Source organism: Dermatophagoides farinae, chromosome 3 (genome assembly GCF_024713945.1).
Source record: "Dermatophagoides farinae isolate YC_2012a chromosome 3, ASM2471394v1, whole genome shotgun sequence".
Taxonomy (NCBI): Eukaryota; Metazoa; Arthropoda; class Arachnida; order Sarcoptiformes; family Pyroglyphidae; genus Dermatophagoides; species Dermatophagoides farinae.
The window spans coordinates 3929097-3954115 of NC_134679.1; the positions used below are offsets into that span (position 1 = coordinate 3929097).

At 31.0% G+C, this 25019-nt stretch overlaps 5 protein-coding genes and 1 non-coding gene across 8 annotated transcripts in view; 2 read left to right on the forward strand and 4 right to left on the reverse strand.

The window, feature by feature from the left end:
* Positions 1-626: 626 nt before the first annotated feature.
* Positions 627-3073, reverse strand: LOC124492803 (pro-neuregulin-1, membrane-bound isoform-like). Its single transcript, XM_075729021.1, has 3 exons — positions 2710-3073; positions 2352-2648; positions 627-2010 (listed from the first exon to the last, which is right to left on the reverse strand). The coding sequence occupies exons 1-3, from the start codon at positions 2885-2887 to the stop codon at positions 1877-1879; spliced, it is 609 nt and encodes a 202-aa protein (XP_075585136.1). The 5' UTR covers positions 2888-3073; the 3' UTR covers positions 627-1876.
* A 215-nt stretch (positions 3074-3288) lies between these two features.
* Positions 3289-5608, reverse strand: LOC124492792 (pro-neuregulin-1, membrane-bound isoform-like). 3 transcript variants are annotated; one of them, XM_075729023.1, is made up of 3 exons: positions 4403-5608; positions 3815-4329; positions 3289-3750 (listed from the first exon to the last, which is right to left on the reverse strand). In XM_075729023.1, the coding sequence occupies exons 2-3, from the start codon at positions 3876-3878 to the stop codon at positions 3371-3373; spliced, it is 444 nt and encodes a 147-aa protein (XP_075585138.1). In that variant the 5' UTR covers positions 3879-4329; positions 4403-5608; the 3' UTR covers positions 3289-3370. The 3 variants fall into 3 exon arrangements, with proteins under 3 accessions (XP_075585138.1, XP_075585139.1, XP_075585137.1); XM_075729024.1 differs by having other exon boundaries at positions 3815-3894; positions 4072-5607; XM_075729022.1 differs by having other exon boundaries at positions 3815-5608.
* A 54-nt stretch (positions 5609-5662) lies between these two features.
* LOC124492797 (mucolipin-1-like) lies at positions 5663-9897 on the forward strand. Its single transcript, XM_075729025.1, has 3 exons — positions 5663-5873; positions 5929-6088; positions 6154-9897. Exons 1-3 carry the CDS (start codon positions 5866-5868, stop codon positions 6325-6327), a joined length of 342 nt encoding a protein of 113 aa, XP_075585140.1. The 5' UTR covers positions 5663-5865; the 3' UTR covers positions 6328-9897.
* Positions 7571-7677, forward strand: LOC124495336 (U6 spliceosomal RNA). Its single transcript, XR_006959288.1, has one exon. It is a non-coding gene; the product is annotated as a U6 spliceosomal RNA (small nuclear RNA).
* Positions 9812-11310, reverse strand: LOC124494898 (surfeit locus protein 4). Its single transcript, XM_047058181.2, has 2 exons — positions 10930-11310; positions 9812-10870 (listed from the first exon to the last, which is right to left on the reverse strand). The coding sequence occupies exons 1-2, from the start codon at positions 10996-10998 to the stop codon at positions 10109-10111; spliced, it is 831 nt and encodes a 276-aa protein (XP_046914137.1). The 5' UTR covers positions 10999-11310; the 3' UTR covers positions 9812-10108.
* A 98-nt stretch (positions 11311-11408) lies between these two features.
* Positions 11409-25019, reverse strand: part of LOC124494894 (uncharacterized) — a 51927-nt gene continuing 38316 nt past the window's right edge. The window contains exons 4-11 of the mRNA XM_075729020.1: positions 18748-18888; positions 16695-16883; positions 15544-15659; positions 14116-14532; positions 13779-14048; positions 13360-13649; positions 12257-13304; positions 11409-12191 (exon numbers count right to left, since the gene is read on the reverse strand). Of these exons, the coding sequence (XP_075585135.1) occupies positions 11514-12191; positions 12257-13304; positions 13360-13649; positions 13779-14048; positions 14116-14532; positions 15544-15659; positions 16695-16883; positions 18748-18888 (3149 nt within the window). The 3' untranslated portion in view covers positions 11409-11513. The remainder of the gene's footprint in view (positions 12192-12256; positions 13305-13359; positions 13650-13778; positions 14049-14115; positions 14533-15543; positions 15660-16694; positions 16884-18747; positions 18889-25019) is intronic.

Below are 25019 nucleotides of genomic sequence, written 5' to 3' on the forward strand. Positions count from 1 at the left end.
CATTGGATATTCTTCTATAAATTTTTTTAGAGTTGAATTTGACTGTGATAAGTCATTGATTTCTTTATACGAACCGATTCGTATGCATCGAGTATTATGGACAATGAAATGAAAAGATAAATGCGACTAAACCACCATATAAGACTTGATTTTTTCACATCAGTGGAAAAAAATGTAGCAAACATATCATCACCGTTCATAATTGAAAACAAACATTAGAATGTTAGCTTAGCGTACGAAATTTGAGATGATGAGGACCCAAAACGACCGAACCACAAAAACAAAATCCTCTGTAAAATGATAAAATTTTTAAACAATTTTTTTTATAAACTAATGATGAACAATTACACTAACCAATAAACTAAAAATGCACAGAGACAGAACCGCAAAACGTTTAGAAAAGATTTCTTCAATGTTACAATAAGAGAATGTTGTATGATTGAAAATAGGCAAAATAACGTAATAATGGAAACCAAACCAAAAGATTACCAATGCCTAAAAATAGCGAACAGCTAACAGAAAAAAAATTATAACCAATTTAATTTGAAACATAAATATTTAACAAACCTATTCATCTTTTTTACTGATACAATTGGACTATCACCTTTATGGTTTCTACAAATTGATAATAATGATGAACCATTGTTGTAGTGAGAATCAATTGAATGCAAAACGAACAATATTTAATAATAAATATGTCGTGGGATCGTTTGTGAAAATCGGATTTTTATTTGTTGTCGAGTTGTGTGTGTTAGTGTTCCTGACTCGGAATTTTCGGCTGAAAAACGTGCTCGTTCTCTCTCACCGACATTCTCGGTCGAAATAGGGGAAAGTAGAAATAGGCAGGAGCATGCGCAGCCAGTAATGCTACATATATACAGTGATATAATACAAATATACAGTAATACCCCGCTTAACGCGGGGTTACGTTCCAAAAATATTGAGCGTAAAGCGAAACAACAGCGCAAAGCGGGGTTATTTTTGCATAATTTACATAATGCATTTTTACTCTTCATATACAATGTAACAATGTATTGCAATGTAATGTAATTGCACAGCGTTATATCGAAACAGCGCTAATCGGGGCAGCGTTAAGCGAAGTATTTCTGTAATGTCGTAAAATATGATTGTTATATACGACCATAATTACGTTCTATATTATGGGGGAGGATAATGGTCTGGGGGAAAATTACCCCATCATTTATAAATTTGCCTCCCCCATTTACACACATTAACACATATACACGCATATACACATTCGACGTCGGTTCAAATCCCATCGCGGCCGCCTGGGTTAATATAAAAAATAGTCAGTGTTGGGGGTGGATAGTGGTTTGCGCATAATCACTTATAAATTTGCCTCCCCCTCGCTTATAAAACCTATTTGTTGGGGAGGATAGTGGTATGGACCATAATTGTCCGATCACTTATAAATTTGCCCCCCAATTATTTATATACACATTTACACTTGCGCTTAAAGTAATTTAAAAAATAGTCAGTGTTGGGGGTGGATAGTGGTTTGCGCATAATCACTTATAAATTTGCCTCCCCCTCGCTTATAAAACCTATTTGTTGGGGAGGATAGTGGTATGGACCATAATTGTCCGATCACTTATAAATTTGCCCCCCAATTATTCATATACACATTTACACTTGCGCATAAAGTAATTTAAAAAATAGTCAGTGCTGGGGGTGGATAGTGGACAATCACTTATAAATTGGCCTCCCCCTCGCTTATAAAACCTATTTGTTGGGGAGGATAGTGGCATGGACCATAATTGTCCAATCACTTATAAATTTGCCCCCCAATTATTTATTAAACAAATTAATCTCGAGTATCAAAATATGACTTTATTGATCGAACGAAAAAAACGAATTAATAATTACAACTATCATTTAAATCACACAACACTTTATGTGTTGACTTTTTGGCCACATTACAAGTGAACACTATATCTGATCCTTTTAGCGAACTTAAATGAGCAAATTGTTTCAAAAGTAATGGTGATTCTGGTAGAAAAAAAACAGAGAAAACAAATCAATTCAAGTCAAGTAAATTCAATTAATTTTAACTTACCATTTCCGTTAATAATTAACGTGTGGAATATTAACAAAATGATGATTTGAATACACCATTTTAAAATGATACGACCACTAAACCGACAAAACATTTTGAAAAATGCTTTATGATTATTATGATGAACAGAAAGAGACAGCATTATGTGAAAACACTCAAACAATGGTAAATTTAGATAAAAAAAATTAATGATTTAAAACTGAATCGATAGCGCCGCGTTTTGGCCGAAAACATGATCAAAAACAAACAAACAAACGGAAAAACAAACAACTACCTTGCACTTGAAGCAATGTCCATTGAATATCGATTCCAAACTGATTGCCTACGATACAAGAATAATTTCCCGAATCAGCAGCTTTCAATTTTGAAATGGTTAAAAATGATAGAAAATTATCTGTTTTAATCTGATATGATAATTCCGGATTTCTATGTCTAAGTAATTCTTGTTCATTTTTAAACCATTTGAACGATAGTGGTGTTGAACCACTGATAACCGAACATGGAATATTCAATACTGATCCTTCAGATTGATTCAATTCTGTTGAAAACAATTTAGAAATTCGAGGTGCATCTGAAGGAAAAACAAGGGATTGACATTAGAAACGTAAAATTAGAAAAAAAAATTCTCCAACCTTTTGAAGCATAAATAACCGTGAATGAAATACAGAAAAACAGCAACAATTTAAACATTGTGAATGTTTTTAAACATTTCACAACACAACACAACAACAACAAAATGATAATCAATTCAAGTAGAAAAAAATGAAGATGACCAGAAAAAATTAATTTTTGGTAAAACAAATTATGCATTAAAAGGGCCACCTATTGGTCAAGCAAATCACGATTATAATAAATAGCAATCAAACCTTGTATGACAAGTTTTGTTGTAATCGAATCAGTACCATGAACATTCCTGGCATTACATGTATAGGTTCCGGTATCATCATTTGAATTAAGACGTTTGAATACAATCGATGACATTGTATCATAAATAACAATTTTATATTCAGTCGAAGATAATTTCTTATGATCATCTTTGTACCATTCAAAAAATATTGATGTCGATCCTGATGAAATGGAACATGGTAATATGTATGATGAATTAATGGAAAGATTAATTTCAGATGCAGGAAATTTATTCAGAAACATCGAAAACAAAAATTCAAATGAATTACCAGCATCAATTGAATGAAAGTAAAAAGTTGAAAAAATCACCGTTAATAAAATTATTATTATGTCAGAAACAATGTGTGTTCATACTCTTAAACTTAAGTATACATTTCATGGGTAAAATTATTTTATGCAAAACAAAAAAAAAATTATAACCCACAAAATGGTAAAATTAGCGCCATATATTGGCCAATAAAAAACATTGAATAAATTGTTCAAACCTGTAACCGTTAGTTGAATCCAAAGTTTATCGAATCCGAATTTATTGGTAACAACACAGGAATAATTTCCCACATCATTGGAATCGATATTTCTCAATGTAAAAAAAGAGAAAATATCTTTATTTTCAATTGTCGATCGTCCAGTATTGGATAATTCAACACCATTTTTGAACCATTGAAACCGTAATGGTTTACTGCCTTTGGCTACATTACAAGTCAACACAAGATCTGAACCTTTGGTTTGTTCATTTTTTGAATAAAGTTTAACGAGTACTGGAGATTCTATATTTAAAAAGATAAAAAATTGAATTAATTGAAGCAATGAATAATTGACAAACAGACTTACCATCGCTGTGAACAGATGAAATAAAAATGATCAAAGCGAAAAACTTGGAAATAAAATTCAGCATTTTCACAGGCAAATTTCTTGTAACCAAACATTGAATGTGAGTAACACAATCGAAAAAAGTATTTTGGACAGAAAATTCAAAATCAAGTTTTCAATAAGATAATTAGCGCCGCGTTTTGGTGAAAATTATGATGAAAAATTTAGAATTTAATCTAAACCTCAAATTCGATACCACAATTAAATTAAAAGCAAACCTTGTCTTGTTTTTTTGTAATCGAATTACGATTATCTCCTTGATGCCATCGTAATGAAATAGAATTTGACGTGGTTTCCTTTTGCAATTAGAAGTTGTGCAGGTGGTATATCTCCATCAAGTGTACGTTTCAGCACTACTTGTGATTGTGGTCCACTTCCGGCCAAAATTTAAGTTTTAACAAAGATTTCATATTTTGTTCCATGTGATAGGTCACGTAGGAAATATTCATAAACCTCGTTTTCAATTTGATTAACTTCTGCACAGAGACACAGAGACGAAAGTCTGCGGTGTACACTGCAAGGTGAAATTTATCATAACATGAGACATACCCGAAATATTGGTTAACATTTGTCAGTACCAAATAATCATCATAACTCGATATGGTTGAGAATTTCATGATCATTTCATCAAAAATGAACAAGACGAAACTTGAGAAAAAACGAGCATTTTTGCACAAAGACAGCGAGTACAAAAAGTCAACACATAAAGTGTTGTGTGATTTAAATGATAGTTGTAATTATTAATTCGTTTTTGTCGTTCCATCAATAAAGTCATATTTTGATACTCGAGATTAATTTGTTTAATAAATAATTGGGGGGCAAATTTATAAGTGATTGGACAATTATGGTCCATGCCACTATCCTCCCCAACAAATAGGTTTTATAAGCGAGGGGGAGGCAAATTTATAAGTGATTGTCCACTATCCACCCCCAACACTGACTATTTTTTAAATTAATTTATATGTAATGTGTAAATGTGTATATAAATAATTGGGGGGCAAATTTATAAGTGATTGTCCACTATCCTCCCCAACAAATAGGTTTTATAAGCGAGGGAGAGGCAAATTTATAAGTGATTGCGCAAACCACTATCCACCCCCAACACTGACTATTTTTTAAATTACTTTATGCGCAAGTGTGTATGTGTATATAAATAATTGGGGGGCAAATTTATAAGTGATTGTCCACTATCCTCCCCAACAAATAGGTTTTATAAGCGAGGGGGAGGCAAATTTATAAGTGATTATGCGCAAACCACTATCCACCCCCAGCACTGACTATTTTTTATATTAACCCAGGCGGCCGCGATGGGATTTGAACCGACGTCGAATGTGTATATGCGTGTATATGTGTTAATGTGTGTAAATGGGGGAGGCAAATTTATAAATGATGGGGTAATTTTCCCCCAGACCATTATCCTCCCCCATAATATAGAACGTAATTATGGTCGTATATAACAATCATATTTTACGACATTACAGAAATACTTCGCTTAACGCTGCCCCGATTAGCGCTGTTTCGATATAACGCTTTGCAATTACATTACATTGCAATACATTGTTACATTGTATATGAAGAGTAAAAATGCATTATGTAAATTATGCAAAAATAACCCCGCTTTGCGCTGTTGTTTCGCTTTACGCTCAATATTTTTGGAACGTAACCCCGCGTTAAGCGGGGTATTACTGTATATTTGTATTATATCACTGTATATATGTAGCATTACTGGCTGCGCATGCTCCTGCCTATTTCTACTTTCCCCTATTTCGACCGAGAATGTCGGTGAGAGAGAACGAGCACGTTTTTCAGCCGAAAATTCCGAGTCTGGAACACTAACACACACAACTCGACAACAAATAAAAATCCGATTTTCACAAACGATCCCACGACATATTTATTATTAAATATTGTTCGTTTTGCATTCAATTGATTCTCACTACAACAATGGTTCATCATTATTATCAATTTGTAGAAACCATAAAGGTGATAGTCCAATTGTATCAGTAAAAAAGATGAATAGGTTTGTTAAATATTTATGTTTCAAATTAAATTGGTTATAATTTTTTTTCTGTTAGCTGTTCGCTATTTTTAGGCATTGGTAATCTTTTGGTTTGGTTTCCATTATATTACGTTATTTTGCCTATTTTCAATCATACAACATTCTCTTATTGTAACATTGAAGAAATCTTTTCTAAACGTTTTGCGGTTCTGTCTCTGTGCATTTTTAGTTTATTGGTTAGTGTAATTGTTCATCATTAGTTTATAAAAAAAAATTGTTTAAAAATTTTATCATTTTACAGAGGATTTTGTTTTTGTGGTTCGGTCGTTTTGGGTCCTCATCATCTCAAATTTCGTACGCTAAGCTAACATTGGAATGTTTGTTTTCAATTATGAACGGTGATGATATGTTTGCTACATTTTTTTCCACTGATGTGAAAAAATCAAGTCTTATACGATTACGATCAATGGTGTAATAGTTCTATAAATTAAGCATGTTTACCAGTTATTCATTATTATTAAAAATCATTTATACCATTCTAAAAGCCTATCTATTGAATATTATATACATATTGAATCAATACTTCCAGGACTCTTCTTAACATTAGCCATCTTGAAATATGCCCAGAATGTGATCATGGCCACAACCGAAAGAACAATCCCAAAAACCAGAAACCTTCGTCATAAGAGTTTTTGTTGCCATCTTTATGATCATTGTTGTTGTTTCAGTCTTTTTATCATCATCACTGTTCGTGGTGATATCGGGCTTCTCGGTCTCGGTATCTGGTCCATCCATCTATAGCTAGTTGATATTCGATAGAATTCACCATAATCCACGGTCCGGTACGAGATTTTAAAATTTTTTGCGACCCACCTTATGAAAAAAAAACATTTATTTACAAAACAAATTTTGGATATTCCTTTTGACAGCGCAACCAAAAATTAATTAGTGGTGCAGTTTCAAACACTTTTTTAAGATTAATTAAATTATCATCGATGAAATTTCAATTAAATTATCAACTTCTTGTTCACTAAGATTAAGCATTTCTTCCTTTTCAATTTCGACAGAAAAAGGATCTTTATTGCTCATATTATTTGAGGCAATACCCGGAAAGTAGTCTTTAAAACTATTTATTAGCATCGAAAGATGTTCTTGAATTGAAACTGATAATGTTTCAAGATGTTTCAATCTTCTTCATCGTAGTTTGAATGGATTTCAATAAATTTATGTAGTGTTTCAAAAGATTTAAAATTTCCTTTTAAAAGTCGTTACTTAATTATTGCAGCGACCTTTTCTGATACTTTGAAGATATTTAAACCAAAGCCTTGCAAATTTAAATTCAATTCATTGAATTGACAATAGTAAGCCAGCTTTCACACGGCGATAGCGGATACTTTTAATTGCGTAGATTGCACAACGCGCTAACGTCGCTATGAAAGAGCACAAATATATACTTTGGCACTATTCCTAGTGAATAACCAACTAGTAATAATATGAAACAACATTTTTTTGTGTTTTTACAATTTTCGCCGCGACCCAGCTGAATTTTTCTGCGACCCAGTGCCGGCTCGCGACCCACACTTTGGGAAACGCTGCGCCGGATACTATATAACAATATTTCTTGCATCAAAGTATTTAATTAGCATCATTAATACTGTAATAGAACCGTGGTCTGATTTGGGAAACTTTAAATGGGTTCCGTGTATCCATTTTGTATTGTCCGGTGTCGGCTGGACATATACTAAAATTGGAACGATACAGAGAAGATTAGCATGGCCCCTGCATTAAGGATGACGCGCAAAATCGTGAAGCGTTCCAAATTTTTTATTTTTTTTCGATTCCGAACTTGTTCAAGTAATTTTAATGTTTCCCGAACCCCAAACATTAATGTCAATATGTTTGAATTTAGAAGGGGAAGCCAACTGATTCAATTGTACGATAGCTGATTGATTGCATACTGCATGCGATAAATTCAGCCTCGGACGTGTTGTCCACCACCATTTTTTTTGTGTTTTAGTACGCCACAATATCGGTCCATTTGCCATCATCACCACATATCCGCGGATCAATTTTACGACCAGCCAAGTAAGCATCAGAGAATGCACACTCAACACGATAGGATTTTCGGCGCCCAACTGTATACCAAAACTATGTGTGCCAGCAAGATGATTGAAAATTCGTTTTACAGCTTTCACACATGTACGCGTCCAATGGTTTGACCACAAAACGAGATACAATAAAGCGAAAATCGGGTCGTGTTTTGGTTGCGATAAATAGATTCGACGATTCGGTTGGTTGTTCGATATACACATCATGATCAAATTGGATTATATATCCATGTCATAAGTGGCGATTATTGAAAAGACTAGTCGAGTGGTGTCGGTGTTTACCACCGGAGCATAATTGTTCCACAAATCATCATCGTACTCTGACTCCATAGAGTCGAATATGACCTTCTTGGTGACATTTGAAACTTTTCTTTCGTCTTGCCATAGCCAGCATATTTTTGGTCTCAGGCTCCTTTTTTTGATTTCGATCTCTTTCTTCTCAACAGCTTTTGCCGTCATCGACCCCATGACAAATGGTTCCAGCTGATTAAAAGTCATACGTTTGCCAAACGGATAGCTTCGATGCTATAATAATGAATAGATTATTCCATTCCATGCGATTTCGTCCAGGCAAAACATAGATGACCACAATAACCAGTGAAAGTTCGAAATATCTCCTGTATAATACGATTATATGAATAAATTTTACATATTGATTGAATTGCAGATTTCAAATCTGAAATAATCTGAACATCAATAATATTATTAGCAACAATCCATTCCGAAGCTTTTTTGATGGCAAAAACTTCGGCTTGAAAGACAGTACATTGACCAGCTAAACGAAAAGATTGAATCGCCACCGGACTACAATCATCCCGGTAAAATACCACAAAAGAAGCGCCAATTAAACCATCAATTTTCGAACCATCCGTGAATATAAGATAATTATGCAAAGCAGAACAAAATTCCATGGACATCAAAAGAGGTGATCAAAGCCGGATGAACTGTATCAGCATACTTTAATGGTAATTGAAAAGAACCAAATACCGATGCAGAAAGATTTTTGGCATCAAAAACTTCTGACCAATACTGAATCTTCAAGTCAATCGGAACAGTATTAGCAATCACCAACGATACGATTCGAATCATACTTGTTTGATAGACACCATCAAATTGTTAGTAAACATTTCAACATCATCAGCAGACATAAGATCAGCAACAGTATCAGAAAAAGGCGACAAAATAATGATGTTTTCAATAATAATTTTTAATAATGATGATATCTTCAACATTCCATTCGGAAACATGACCAATCGCACGTTGATTAACCAAAGTTAGATCAATAGCACACTGACACCGACCATTATCAAAAGTCATGGTTCCATCATTTAAAATCACCAAATTTAGACGGCACAAAAGATCCACAATAAGCTCACCACCCCAAGCACGATGATGTGCATTAAAATCACCAGAAACAATAATTGGATATGTAGAAAATGTAGTGACCAATCTTTCGATATTATCAATATCTTGTCTAAATGTTGCCATTCGGCTGATGATGATCCTTGATGCTACCTGCTTTCAATGCTTGATAAATTTGCTTTGCTCTTTTACATCCGATGATTCTATCATGATTATCGTCATCCAAAGAACTGTACAATAGATTTTTAGCCGCATACATACATTTCTCTTTATATCAATTACTGATTACTGAGTTTACTGATTACTTTGGGTTACTTTTGGTTACTTTGGGTTCCGTATTGAGATACAGAAAAAAAACAAAATAAACATTCCAATTGTGTTAATTTATGGCGAAAAAAGAACGTCTTATATCGAAAACAGCCATACATTTAAATAAACAATTTTGCAAGATAGAAAATTCGTAAATCAATCAAGCGCCATCTATATCTAATCTTAAAATGCATTTTATTTTTTATTTTTCAATCAATATTAAAAAAAATGAAATAAATTACAAAAATAAAAGATGCTTGTACATGGACAAATACACAAACATCTTTATTAACTTGAACAGAAACGAAAATCCATGTTGTTTTTTTTTGAGTTTGTTTGATGATAAACTCATCGATTTTAATTATAATGGTGATTATGATTGTCATTGGCGGCATATGATATTTGGTTCAATTCAATCGAATTATATTTGTCTGAATAAAACTTGATTGAGATTGACATTCTGATTAACATTGAACATTACCAATCTTTTTTATGATTATCGATAGAAATGCCGCCAGGACCAAGCAATACAATCATCAATAGGCCACCAATCACCGATAATGTTTGAAAGAAATCATATTTAAGAAAATCATGCATTGGTCTATAAGATTCAATAGTCCAAAATGCATTTGAATAGAAATTTAAAACCGTTAGCCACAATACAAGTATGAGTGAACTGAGTTTTGTTTTAAATCCAACAGTTACTGCTCCCATCAATACAATAGCAACGATATTCTGTAAAACAATCAACGGATGTATATCGAAATGTAAAACGGTGACAAACATGAAAATCACCAAAATTCTTCCCAATAATTGCATATAAGTTTTGGGTTTATTTTCACCCAAAGTTGGTACACCGGCAAACATTGATCGTCCTTCGGCACGTGATTCGGCCAATAATAAAAGTAAAGCACCACATAATGACATATTACGCATCAAAAATTTCAGATCCCATAGTATTGAATAGGCAAATGTTTGTAAAACTACAATGCCAAACAATGTGGAACAAGCTGCTTGAACATAAAATCGTGTCAACACTAAGCTTGATCCAGCTAGTTGACCAAACATATTGATTATGACAAATAATGTGGCAATAAAATAACCACAATGCCATTGTGCATTCATATAATCACGTTGTTCTGACCATTGTACCCACATACGAAAACCATCTTCAATGAATGTTGATACAAGACATGCACGAGCAACGGTCGGTAATATCGTTTTGGAACGCCGAAGAAACTGAAAGTATAATGAAAAAGAATAATGAATATTTGTCGCTTATAATGAATCATTATTACCTCATCTGCAAAATCTTCGGCTTTGGAAAAGAATTCTTGTTTACGATTTTGTTGTATGAAATTGTTCATTATTTATAAACAAGTAAAGAAACGATAAATTATCACCAATCAATTATTGCAAAATTTATTTTTTCAAAATGGAAAAGAGAAACAAAAAAAACTGAATGTTGAATCACAAGAATAAATTTTTCTATATGAATGGTATGAAATATTATTATTTCAATTTTAAATGTTGGTTTTTTGGCGAATATCCTTGATCTTTTCAAAGTTCACTATTGTACCGATCCTAAACCACATCGATCGATCATCAAATCTATTAAAAAATTAAAAGAAAAAATATTTGTAAACGAACACGTAAGCACAGCAGTTTGATTGTGCCATAGCATTTTGCATGGACATATGAAACTCAATTTCACATGCCCTTCATCAATGACGTGACACAAAATTTTCAAAATTTTATTACAAAAATTTAGACTAGGTTTTCGAACAATTAAAAATCGATTTTTATTCATTTTTCAATTCAGAATAAAACTTTAACAATTACAAAAAACAAAACTTTGTACAGCTAAATATAGATAATTTTTTCACACGGACATTTCATGATATCCAGTATTTGATGATGGCTGCTGTTGAGTTTGCAATTGAATTGTATTTGTTGTACCATCATCAATCATTTGATCACCATAATCACCTGCATCATTGCTAGGATTTGTATGATTTGTTGCATTAACTTGAAGGCAATAATATGTTGCTTGTTGTTGATGCGACGATGATAATGTTGTAGGATTCGAATTAGTTGCGGTTAAAAAAGGCACATAATTTCCTGTAGCAACCGTAGTTCCACCTATATCGTCTGGATTATGATTCAATAGGATTGTTGTATGATGATCATTTAAACCAGATGTAGCGGGTCCTTGATGTGCAAACGATAATGTCTTTGTGCGTTTACCCAATGTATTTGTTGATGTTGATGTAGTAGTTGTCGTTATATCCGATGGTGTTAATTCAAAACTTATTGGCTGTCTGTGATCACTAGGTGCCGGATACATGCTATAAGAAGGACCATCTATATTACTTGATTTTTTACGGTTAAAGGTGTTGGTATTATTGCTTGTCGTATGTAGTATCATTAGATTATCATCCACATTTTGATCGGTTAGAGTTGATTCACGATATTTATTTCCACATTTATTGTTAAACATTGCCGATGCGCTTGGAGATTGATCACCAGATATAGGATATTTTGATTGTATACTATTTATCTATAAACAATAATAAGAAATTAATAAATTATTCGAATAAATGATGGAATCGATGAGTCAATTACCTCAACGTTTTTGTCGTCGTTATTAGATTTTTGATTTTTCTGTACTTTGCGATTCTTTTTTAATTGATAGAAAAGAGCAATAAAAAATATGACATTGATAAAGAATAATATGGCACAAGCGGCACCAATCATAATCAACCACCATGATGCCGAACCATCGGGAACTGGTCCATAAAACATTGGATGACCGATGCTCATACCGGAATTATCATATCGTGTATGTAACAATCGATTTCCATCGCCATGAATATCTGATAAATTTATTGGAAGATGTGTAACATTATACCAATTATGATTGATCGATGATGACAATGAAGATGAAAGATTCGCTGTTGCAGCTGAATGATTTTCCAAGATTGATGCATTGTGAGAATTGTTTGATCCAAGGGAATCGGTATTATTATTATTATTATTAGTGTTATTCAAGGTATTTGTATTATTTGAGAATGTTCGAACAATACCATCATAGGATTTGGGATTATCGTAATCAACAAGAAGATGGTGTTGTCTATACAATTGTTTTTCGTGTTGCTGTTGTTGGCTAGAATATGGTTCAGATGCCATAGCCATTGATCCAGCTACATGTTTAGAAGTTTCACCAATCACACGATCGTTTCCGCCATAATTTCCTGTTGTTGAAAAATTAGTGGAACCATAATAATAATTGGGAAAATTTCGTGAGTAATACGAAAATCTAGATGGCAATTTGTATGATGATTTTATGATGTTATTACGAGGATTGTTTGGATCATTTGATTCATTTTCAGTAGTGAGATTGGCACCAAAATTCGTCTGATAAAAATCATGATCATCAATCAACAATCGTGGTATAAGATTAAGCCATAGAGAAAGGCGATGATTTTGACGATGATCCATTTGTTTTGGACTTGTCGATCCCAATAATAGATAGTTTTTTTGTTCCAGATCATATCGAGGCCAAAAATGTCGTTGAGTAAGTGTGTTTTTGATTTTTGATTGTTGTCGACTTGTCAACGAGGATGACGATGAAGATGTCGTTGTAAAATGTGATGATCGAGTATTTGGTTCCCTAAACACATAATCAAAATAATTAGCATCCAAATTCAACAAAAAAAAATACGAACCCATGACGAGCAAAATTAACAATATATTGTATGAATAATTCTGATACAATCTGGTGTGTCTGTGTCAAATTGACCGGATAATAGAATGGACCAACCTGACTATTGAGACCAAATTGGAGATGAGCAATTGGATCGCCAAATAGAAAGGCTAAATCATGTTCAATAGAACAGACGATTCGCTTGGATGGTGACAAATGCAATTGATCGGTTGACTGAGAAAAAGAAGATGACGATGATAATGATGCCAAAGACATACGGCTTTCACTGTACAATGATTCTTGGCTCACTTGCTGTTGTTATTTTTTTTTTATACCCGTCATGATTTGATTTGTTCAGAGACCCGAAAACGAAAAAAAACAAAAAGGTAAATCTATTATTAGTAAATTGAAAAAATATTCAAAATTTTTCCGTTTCGTTACATTTGTATCGAAATAATAAAAAAATAAACGGCCACCAAATGATGATTGTTGAGATGATGATGAAGACCATGGTCCATTCGAATGTAAATCAGCCATACGGACCAATGGAGCGAATACTAATGCATCGCTCAGTATGGATTTAGCCGAATCAAGTATATCGAATGATCGTTTATTCGTTTTCAAATACGATGAAGATGATGAATATGAAACCGGATTAGTAGTGGCAGCATTCCATGATGAATATTCATTGTATAAAATTAAAAAAATAGCCTAAATTTTCATGTAAATAAAGAAAATTGTCATCAATTTTTTTTCATTATTGAGTGAATCAACTTACTTGTTGATGATAATCATAGAGATTACGTACTAGAGTACGAAGTATACGATCACGACGATCTGGTTCAACACCATAAATAGATTCTTGATCGGAGAATAAACAAGGTGAATCAACATCAGTAACGCCAACCATCAGATCATATGATCGGGCCAGTGTTAATGGATCAAAATGTGAACGTTCTTTATTATGATTTGTAGCTCGTTCCGATGATGATGATGATGATGATGAGGGCGATGATGAATGATAAAGTTCATCATTATGATGTTGATGATAATGATAGATATGAACCGGATCAAAAGGCACAACAATCGAATCGATTATTGGACCGAATGCGGTCAAATGTTCGGGTGCAATGTTTTCATATTGAGCAATTAATTGACTAATTTTTTTTGTACGTAGACAATCGATCATTGCATCCTACATTTATTGAACATAACAAGAAAAAAAATTATTATTATTATTGTAAATGATCAAATAAAAAGAAATGATAAAGAAAATGTTATGATTCGACAAATGGAAAATAACTTAAATACCGATTCAACACACATACAAAGATGGACTAAATTCAATTCTCATCAGTCAATTCACTATTAATATTCGATTTTGATTAATAATCACAAAGGAACAGAGTGAAAAAACCGCTAACCATGGAAAGAAAAAAAAACACACATTGAAAACGAATAAACTTTTTTTTTTATTGGTATGTGTGCATTTGATTGATCACCCAATTTATGACTATTCGATTCGATTAATATGAAATGAATTTTCTATTTCTTTCTTTGAATCAAAAGGAATAGCCAATACAGACAATTAATACAGTTATTAAAAACAATTGATGGACAAGAAAAAACATTGGAATTTTTTTTCAAATTATCCTCAACAAACTTTCTGTTTTATTTTATTATGATCATCATCATCATCATAATCAGCCATCACAAACAGAAGTGGCTTTCTTACGATTGATTGCTTAATGCCATGCCAACTGGTACACAATTGGACAGCAATGAATAGAATCAAAAAAAAAAATGACCAGACCAAAACAATAAGAAAAAAAACTGATTATAAAATTGATGATAAAGATAATTACAAGACATGAACATAGAAAAAATAACAAAGCCTTCAATGTCAGAAACAAAATATCTAAATGAGTATCGATTGAGTTTTTTCTATCCTGATTTGTTTGGACATAGTTAGGTTCGATTATAATTCGATTTTGCTCTTGTTTTTTTTTGTTGGTCATAGTTATTGAAAAGAATTAAACAAGAAACTAAGATGAATCAATTATATCATAGGCTTTGGCATCATGCTGTTGCATTGTGTTACAGAAAAATTACTCGTTTAAAAAAAAAATTTTACTTCAATCATCGAATCAAAGAAAAATATCATGTCATTTAAAATCATCACAGAAAAAAAAAATATTTGACTTACCAAATTAGTACAGTTTAGTTTGTTGCCCAATTCACGAGCATAATGTTCTGGATCGCGTGCGATTGCCCATGGACTCAATGCTGAACCGCTCATCAATATCACTCGGTTGAATAAACCTGTGATTTTTTTCCCGCATTGAATAAAGCAGAAAAAAGTAAAAAAAAAAACGAAAAAAAAAATTTTTCCAATCATATATTAAAGAATCATTTATTTTTTTCCGAATGAATTCGGTTATGAATTTTGGATAAAAATTTTTTTATTTTTTATTTTATTTTCAACATACAACTTTGAATGAATAGAATTTGAATCGATTTGATATGAATCGAAAACAAACTACAACAGTTTTCTAAATGAATACATTGATTTTTTTTCAATGAAAATATTTCAATTCATTAAATTCTTTACAGTCCAGATGAAAATCATAGTAGTAGTTTGAAAACTGAAGATCGAATTTTCAAAAGAAAATTTTTTTTTTTATTTTTTTTTTTTTTTTTTGATTCCATTGAAACATTGTTGTACGATGGTTATTGTAACGGGATTGATAATTTTGCGGATGTGTTGGTAGTAGTGTAAGAAGAAAAAAAAACTTGCAAACAAAATTGCAATCATCTTGACAAAACAACTTGATGTAGTGAAGAGAAAAAAAAACTTATCAAAGCGTAAAAAGTAAGATAAAACACTACGGACGAATTTCATATTCACTATGGCATTTTAGATTGTGTGAAAAAAAAGAGGCGCCGAAAACTACAAGAAACATACATCGAAAAAAATCAGTCTTCAAGACTTTTTTTTTTAAAAAGAAATTCTTTCTTGAAATTCTATTTATGATGAACTACTGTATTTATGTAAGCTTTAGCTCAAATCTACCAGGAATTCGAAAATTGTAAATGATTTCAAATTGAATTGAATTGAATTACGAATCACGATTCAATGTATCAGAATTTATTTGATTTATACACATAAAAATACATTTTTTCTCATTCATTTTCTCAACGCTTCATCATTTGTCGTTAATATATGACTGGCTCTACAAAGAATTTTTCATTGGACATCATTATTTTCATATTTAAAGTGGAAAATACATTTATATTCTCAGTGTTACTAATTAGATCGAATGCAAATGGAAAAAACAATTTGTAATTTGGACCCACCTTTAGCCATTGGTGATAGCATCAATAGATGAACAAATGCAGCACCGTGCCCATGTCCAATCAATGTTACATTAGATGGTTGGCCACCAAATTCACCAATATTTTCTTGTATCCAATGTAATGCTGCTACTTGATCCATTAGGCCATAATTTCCACGAATAGTACCATCGGCAAAAGCAGGGAGGAATCCTGTATAAGCACATATGGAGAAAAAATAATAAACAAAACGAAACGATTAAAAACAAAAGTTGATGAGAATTGTACCATCATAAACAGATACTAAAAATTGATAAAATGTACTTTTAATCCATAAAACAAACTAATTAGAGAAAATTGAAAAACTAGAACTATGGAATCAGCCACCAACCACGAAAGGATTTTATGTTATACAATACTATTTGTCTATCTTTCTGTATGAATGTGTGCATGTTTGTTTTCGGGATTTTTACAATCAATTCCTTCTAATTATTATTTTTGCCATCTTGACCATCAGAAAAAAAACTCATCATCATTATTCAAGCATGAAACATAGAAATTTTTCACTTTTTGTTTGGTTAATACATGTGCATTCAGAAGAAAAAACCGAATGATTTTTTTTGTTCTCGACACTCAAAAGTACTAATTGCATCGGTTCTTTTAACAATTTTATGATAAAATGTATATGAAAATCGTTTGCAACATCAACAGAGAAGTGATCATTACCCGTTAGTGTGTATATACGGTATTGGATCAATCACAAAATTCAACAATTATAAAAAACAAATAGAAATTCGTTTCGTCATTCATCGAATGATATCTATCATGATCCATGTTTGCCTATAGGAGAATAAACACAGTATAAAATTTGCAATGTAACCAATACCTAAAAATTACTAAAAATGACTTATCAATTGAATTCAACATGAACAGGAAACTTTTTTTTCATGTTCATTTTTTTCAGGATAGCCTAAATATTTTACCCTTTAGGTTTTGTTTCCCTCTAGCATTGTTGATTTTTTCAATACACAATCACGAATATATAGACTACTAGAAGCATACTATAGGATTGAAATGAATAAATCGAGTTTTGACGTGATTCATTCGACTAGAACAAGATCATTACACATTTAATGTGACCGATCCTTTAATAATATTGAAGAGAGAAAAAAAAACAAAAGTGAAATAGAAAATTGAAATTTGAAACTTTTTTTCTCTGTTTCGGAATCGAAAAAAACTTTGAATTTATCTTCTGAATTGTTTCTGCATTTGTGTCTGATTGTATGTCAGTATGAAAAGAATAAATATATGAACAGAAAAAGAAATTCGATAGGAATTGAAGATCGGATTCGTCTGTATTCTTCAATGATCAAATTTAGAATTTTGGCAATCATAGATTCTAAAGCGAATGAGCGAGAATGTTCAATCGAAATAATAACTCTTAATTCACTAATCTTTGGTCAAATTTTGTAACTTTTTTTGGCCATCATATTTGTTTTTTCCAAACGAATAATGATAATGATTATTGCTATGATCGTTATGGTTGAAATTATTGCCTATTCTGTATATTTTTCAGAAAGAATTGTTTTTCAAATTCTGATGATGATGATGATGATGAATTAGGATAATAATCATTTATTCGGAATTGTTAAAGTCAACAATGAGAAGATGAGAATCGGCCATTATTGTTTTGATTGTTGTTTTTGTTTTCTATTGTGTAGATAGTTTGAAAAAAAAATTCCTCCTTATACCAGAGATCCATAAGCAGCAATTGCAATATGTGTGCATACACAATGTAGTCAGAAACTATTGGTGCGGATTTAAAAATGGCAATGGCCAGCATCGAATCTTGATGATTGAAAGTCAAGAAAAAGATAATTTTCTTAAAAGCTCTGGTCAAATCAGGCAAAACAAAATGATGAAGGCCAATGTAGTCAGGCAAATTAAATGGATCAACGTCTATGGCCGTGGTGACTAGTTGGTTTATAGTTCATGGTGGTCCATTGACTAAACATTAATGTCTTGTTTATTGGTTGGATTAAATCTTTTGCATGAAGAAAAAAAACTGTATACTGACCTAAAATTCCAAGACGAAAATTGACAGTAACGACTACCACTTGTCCATATGAAGCCAATATGGATCCATCGAAAACATTTCCGGAATGCCAATCATATGATTCACCATGTAGTATGACTAGAACCGGAAATGGTTGTAAATCTATGATGAAAAAAAAATAGAGAAAGAGAGAGAAAAGAAAATATGATTTATTAATACAAAAAAAAACTACAACTATTATCTTCAACATAAATAAAATTTTAACCTAAAGGATTTTTGGATAACAAAAACACACACACATTGTCGATTCAGCTAAAATGCTAAATTATAATTAACTTTACCATCATCTTCATCTTCATCATAATTATGAATTTCATTTCTATATATACACCAACACAGACAGAATTATTGAATTGAATGTTGCACAAAAAAAAGTGAATTTATCATGTTTGTTTTTCTTAGTTAGAATTAATGAATAGTTGGTTGTTGACATGCCAACGAAGAAAAAAAAATCTGTCGCATACCCGGGTTTATTTTTTAATCCTTTGAATTCGTTTTCACCACATTCATCATTTTCAAACATTGTGGATCAAATATTTTACACACACACACACACACACACACACACACACACACAGACACAAAAGCCAAGTTCAAATGAATTTATTCATTTTCAAAATTTAGTTATTTGCTTTAATTTTTTTTTCTCTTTTGTTAATAATTTAAATTAAAACAAAATAGAAAACATTCTCGAATAATTCCATGTTCCATATATTATTCATTTATCTTCTATTATATTATGAGGAAATTTTTTTGCTTGCTTGATAATAGATCCAACACCAACAAAAACATAAACATGAATGAATTTTTTTTTATATATAAGAGCGAGTGGTAAAAATTAATGATGGCTCGGATGATAATGCATCATTCATAAATAATGTAAATCATTAAACGTTTTTGTTTCAAAAATATAAAATTAAATTAAAAAAAAATCATATGTAGTGGGCTTTCATACATACACGTGAATAAATTGACATCATTCATCAAAAAAAAAATGAATAGTAACAAAAGAAAAAATATCATCATTCTGATACTAGCCATATTGGTTTTAGTATCATTTATTCTGTTTATTTTGTCAATCAAAAAAGATTATTATTATTTTAGTGAAAAACTATCATCATCATCACCATCATCATCATTATTCACGAAGAATGAATTCAATCATCGATTAGCCGTATTGAATACAGAAATACATCGATGGTTACTTGAATGGAATCTAACCAGAAATTGTTATTATGAATTGTATGGAGATCGGTCATTATTTGAACAATATTGTCAAAATAGATCGTTGGAACCGTTATTGTTTCAAAGAGAAAAACCTTGTTACGAACAAACAGCATTCGATTGGAAAAAATCGCCAATACTAATGAATGGTGAAAACAACTTGATAATGATGGAACAAAAATTTTGGCTTAAATTTTATATTGAACAATTACCATTATGGCGTGCACGACGTTTTCGAGAATGGCAATTGGCTAAAAAATGGGCTTCGAAACATGGATTACGATGCGTCATCAACAACAACAACAACACCAACAACAAAATCAATGAAGATGATAATGGTGAACACAAGAATCAGGATGAAAATAAAATGAACCAGAATCCTGATACAGATGAAAAAATTATTTCTTAATTTGAATTGTAAAAATTTTGTGAATATGATGATAAAATAAAATATACAATTTGAATTCATTCGTTACAAATGTTACCGTTATTCGTGTAACTGGATTTTTGTCTATACAAGATTAGAATCTATTACGAATGTGTTTGTTTGTATAGCAGCTATCATGTTAATTCTAAAATAATTTCAAGATTGCCATTCTTGAGTAAATCTAAGCTTCGCGTGTGTCTGTGATAAAAAAAAGAAGATACACGTCGACAAACAAAATAATTTATTCCGATTTTCGAAATCGATTTTCTTACCATGTGTATGTGTGTGTGTGTGTGTGTGTGAACATGGAAAAGAAAATTTCCGTTTGTTTTTTAGAATCAGAATTTCTTTCATGCTAGTGTTGTGTTGTGTATTGTATGTAAACTACAACGAATTGGGTTTTAATTCAATTCGATTTGATTTGATTTGATTTGATTTTGATGACAAAAATATTAAGAAATCGATAAAATTTATATTTATTCAATGATTTTTTTTTGAAAGATAATGATGATGAATAACTGAAATCAATTGAAATAGATGATAGTTTTTTAAAACAAAAACAAAATTCATAGAGCCGTTGTCAACATGTATTATTTGGCTGATTGAAAAAAGATTATAACCACAAATGTAAAAAAAAAAAAATATCACTAACTAATCATGCTCTATATGGCCATATTGAACGATTGTCAATTCATTAAGTTATTGATGATCATCAATAACCCAACCATTAAAAGGCTCGTAGAATTTTTATTTTTCTTTTGTTCTTGAAATAACCAGATGAAAACCAAGAGAAAAAACATCGATCGATTCATTCAGTGTTTATTGGATGGAATGGAGAAGATTCAAATGGAGAAATAAAAGAAAAAATGAACAAGTCAAATTAAACCAAACAACAAAAAGAGCCAATCTCATCAAATTGAATCGAATTAATTTTTTTTCTTTTTCCCTCTCGTTATTTGTTTCGATCGATGTTTATTTTTTGTATGTATGTTCGATATCCATTTGACCATATATTTTCTGCTGTTCAATGCATTTTGATGCGTTTTGTATATGTGTTTGATTAATTTTCCAAGGCATCATCATCATCATCATCATCATTGATCGATGATAACATTATGACCGATAATAATAATCGATACAAGATGATCACGAATTACAGGAAAATTCTTTGGAAAAAAATTCGGCTAAATCAGCTTGATGTTTGGTTGAGCAGTTCCCATTTTTTTTTATTGTTGTTTGAACATATTTTTTTTCTTGTTGTTTTTGTGACTTAAAGGCAAAAAAATCATATTGGATCATGAAGCTTTTACAAAGTAGAAGATTTTTTTTGTGTTGAAAATTCTAATGATAGTGATGTAGCGACCAAATAAAAATTGTTAAACAGCACGCACGCACATAAGACAAATATTATGAATTCATCAAACGATGAATTCCAATGATGGCCTGCAGGACAATGAAAAAAAAATGACTTTTGTTTTATCCATGAACCAAAAAAAAAAAAAAACAAGAAAAATTTTATAATTTCATCAGAAAGAAAAAAATATGGAATCCATAGCAAAAGCATGATTATTTGTCATCTCAGTATTTTTAGACTATATTAAAAAAGAAAAATAAAGCCAACTTCACTTGAATTTTAAGTTTTTTTTGCAAACCAACAAAGCAACCAAAAAAAAAAAAAAAAAGCCATCATCAGCATCATCAATATGGCGAATACTTTCGATCCTGAGCTACATTGTAATTCAATTGGAGAATTCCATATTTCATAATTCGATTTAATAGATGGAAATACATTGGTAGCTCATAAAGACAAGTTATTCAAACACACCATTCGCCGTAGTTTTTTTTTGGGGTTGTGGTTTTAGATTTATGTAGGTGGAAATATTAAATCGATCTAGATATTAGATATGGAATACATAAATTAGTTTTCATTTGCCACTCTCTCCCTTGTTTTTTTTGGCATTCGAATTGAAATTCTCTTCCCGATTCTAATTATGTTTATATTTTTCTGATCAAAACATCAAGCGACAATAATAATCATCATCGGTAGGAAAACAGATCGATTTATCTTCATTTTTTTTTATTATTTGAATAAATTGTCAATACACGAATCAAATGAACAAGACAGAGATCGAGAATGAACAAGTTACTGTAAATGTCAAATATCAACACATTGCAAACATGGCAATTGAAAAAAATTAACTATCCTGAAGCAAGAAAAAAAAATCTTAAGCACATCTTGTTGAAGAATAAATCGCATTCTTTATGCAATAAAATCAATGTGATTTAAATTAAGAATCATTTGAAGAGATTTCGTCATCATATTATTATAATAATGATGTTATATCTTTTAACCCAAAAAAAATGACTATACGTTTTTTTTCTATATATTTCTCATGTAAATATGACAATCATTACAATCAAAACATTCACAAACATACACACACACACACACACACACGAACAAACATTATTCATGATAATAGCAAATAATAATAAGTGGGTGTACTTGAAAGAGGTGAAAGAGAAATTTTATTGTTATTATCATCATCATCATCATCATTATTATTATTATTGATAGGAAATATCGATATACAATTCATTTGTAACAAAAAAAAAACTAATTTTGACTAAATACGATATTATACGACAAAAATGGATACAATCCAAACATATAAACAGAACAAAACATCCAAACAACAAATATTGATGATGATTATTATATGAAAAAAAAAGACAATTTAGTTTCCCCTCTCTAGAAACAGAAATGCATTTAAACGATCCACATTGATGATTACTATTGAGGAAAAAAATGTTCCAAACAAAACAAGAATGATAAGAACGAAAGAAGATGAAACAAATCAGTTGGCACATATATGTAAATGATGATGATGATGAATCCATATGTATGTGTGTGTGTATGTGTGTTTGCCATGGAAGGTCACAAATTACGATTTATGTAAGAAAAACACGAAAAATAATCATTGATATTTTTTTTTTTTTTTTTTTTTTTTGGTTTTTGTTTTGTTACCATTATTCAGTAATATAAATAGAAATAAATATAATGCCAATGAACATAATGTTGCAACAATGAGGATGTTAATACAAGTTTTTTCTTTGTTAAGATTTTCCGGGTACCAATATTGATGATGATGATGATGATGGGCGTATTGAACACACACACACACACACAACCATAATTATGTTGTGATGAAAAAATCTATACAAATTTATGAGGATTCTTATGATTGTTTCGGTGAAAAAAAAACCAATTTTTTATTAATAGAATCCATTCAAATAAACGGAAATATTGTCAAATATTTTTCAAATGTAAATTCCAATCATTTAAAATTTCTTATTGAATTAAACATTGACAGATCATAATAATGTATGAACGAATGTGGTAGACAATAAGAAAAAAAAATTCGGTTGTCGAGACATTTTTTCATAGAAATGAAAAAATATTATTGAAATAAATGGCATAGACCAGAATGTGTGAAACTTTTTTTGATTTTTTTTTCACTCTTTACAAATGAAAAGATTTTAACCTTGAATTTGCAGGAATCCACAAATATTCATTGTACAAGAATAACAAATGTTAAGTCATCAAAAAAAAAAATGACCGTTCCTTGCTCATCAAACATTCCTTGTTCATGATGGTCGATCATTTTAAAGAATTGATCCCCAAAGAATTATGGTTCCATGCTATGGAAATACAACCACCATCATGCGTATCATCATCATCATTATGGTGCCAACCATAATGATAATCATCATCATCATTATGGACATCGATTGTTGTCTTTTTTTTTGGCAATAGTCCTATGTGTTTCATCAATGAATGAAATTCGTTTGAAGAAATAACAAAAAAAAAAAATATTTCTACATAAAATGTTGATAGAATCATCAAGAACAAAATTGGAATTAAGAAAAAATGTTTAACGATCACTCATTAATGGGCAAATGACCCAGACGAATTAAGAATCATTCAGTCATTCGGTCTATTAAAACATTGTCTGCTTTGTATTAGAAAACTATCTTGAATGCATAAAAATCTCTCTTTCATATAAACACCCCAACATTAATGAAACGAGAAAAGATGGTGGAAAAAAAATAAATTTTCTTTTTCAAAAAAACATGCAGAATAAAGCATAAACAAAAAAAAAGGGTGAAAACGATAAGCATGAGAGAGACAGTAAAAAAAAATGAAGACAAAAACCAGTTAATGATGGAGGATTTATTCAACAACAACAACAACAACAAAAAAATTGTTCGATTATAATATTCAAAAAAAACAGAAAAAAATTATTGAAAAAAACAAATTTTTTTTAAAGAATCTGATTCCAGTGGCATCATATTCAATAACCATCCAATTGGATTGCAAATTTTTTTTCTCTTTGATTACAGAATTCAACTATAAGTAACAAAAAAGAAATGAAGAAGAAAAAAAAACACATGGCAAAACAGAAACAATAACAAAAAGAGAAGAAAAAATTCAACGAAAAACACGTCAAAATCTTCACATACAAATGATGATGACGAATGAAATTGAAATCAATTGCATTTCTTGTTACAAAAAAAACTT

Bases quoted from the DNA above. Each gene is read 5' to 3' on its own strand.
- LOC124492792 (XM_075729023.1), bottom strand. From the start codon at position 3,878: ATGCTGAATTTTATTTCCAAGTTTTTCGCTTTGATCATTTTTATTTCA. The intron at 3,751-3,814 runs GTAAGTCTGTTT...TTTTAAATATAG, and splicing joins TTCATCTGTTCACAGCGATG to AATCTCCAGTACTCGTTAAA.
- LOC124494898 (XM_047058181.2), bottom strand. From the start codon at position 10,998: ATGAACAATTTCATACAACAAAATCGTAAACAAGAATTCTTTTCCAAA. The intron at 10,871-10,929 runs GTAATAATGATT...TTATACTTTCAG, and splicing joins CCGAAGATTTTGCAGATGAG to TTTCTTCGGCGTTCCAAAAC.
- LOC124492797 (XM_075729025.1), top strand. The intron at 6,089-6,153 runs GTTAGTGTAATT...ATCATTTTACAG, and splicing joins TGTGCATTTTTAGTTTATTG to AGGATTTTGTTTTTGTGGTT.
- LOC124492803 (XM_075729021.1), bottom strand. From the start codon at position 2,887: ATGCATAATTTGTTTTACCAAAAATTAATTTTTTCTGGTCATCTTCAT. The intron at 2,649-2,709 runs GTTGGAGAATTT...TTTTTCCTTCAG, and splicing joins GGTTATTTATGCTTCAAAAG to ATGCACCTCGAATTTCTAAA. The intron at 2,011-2,351 runs GTAGTTGTTTGT...TTTTTCTACCAG, and splicing joins GACATTGCTTCAAGTGCAAG to AATCACCATTACTTTTGAAA.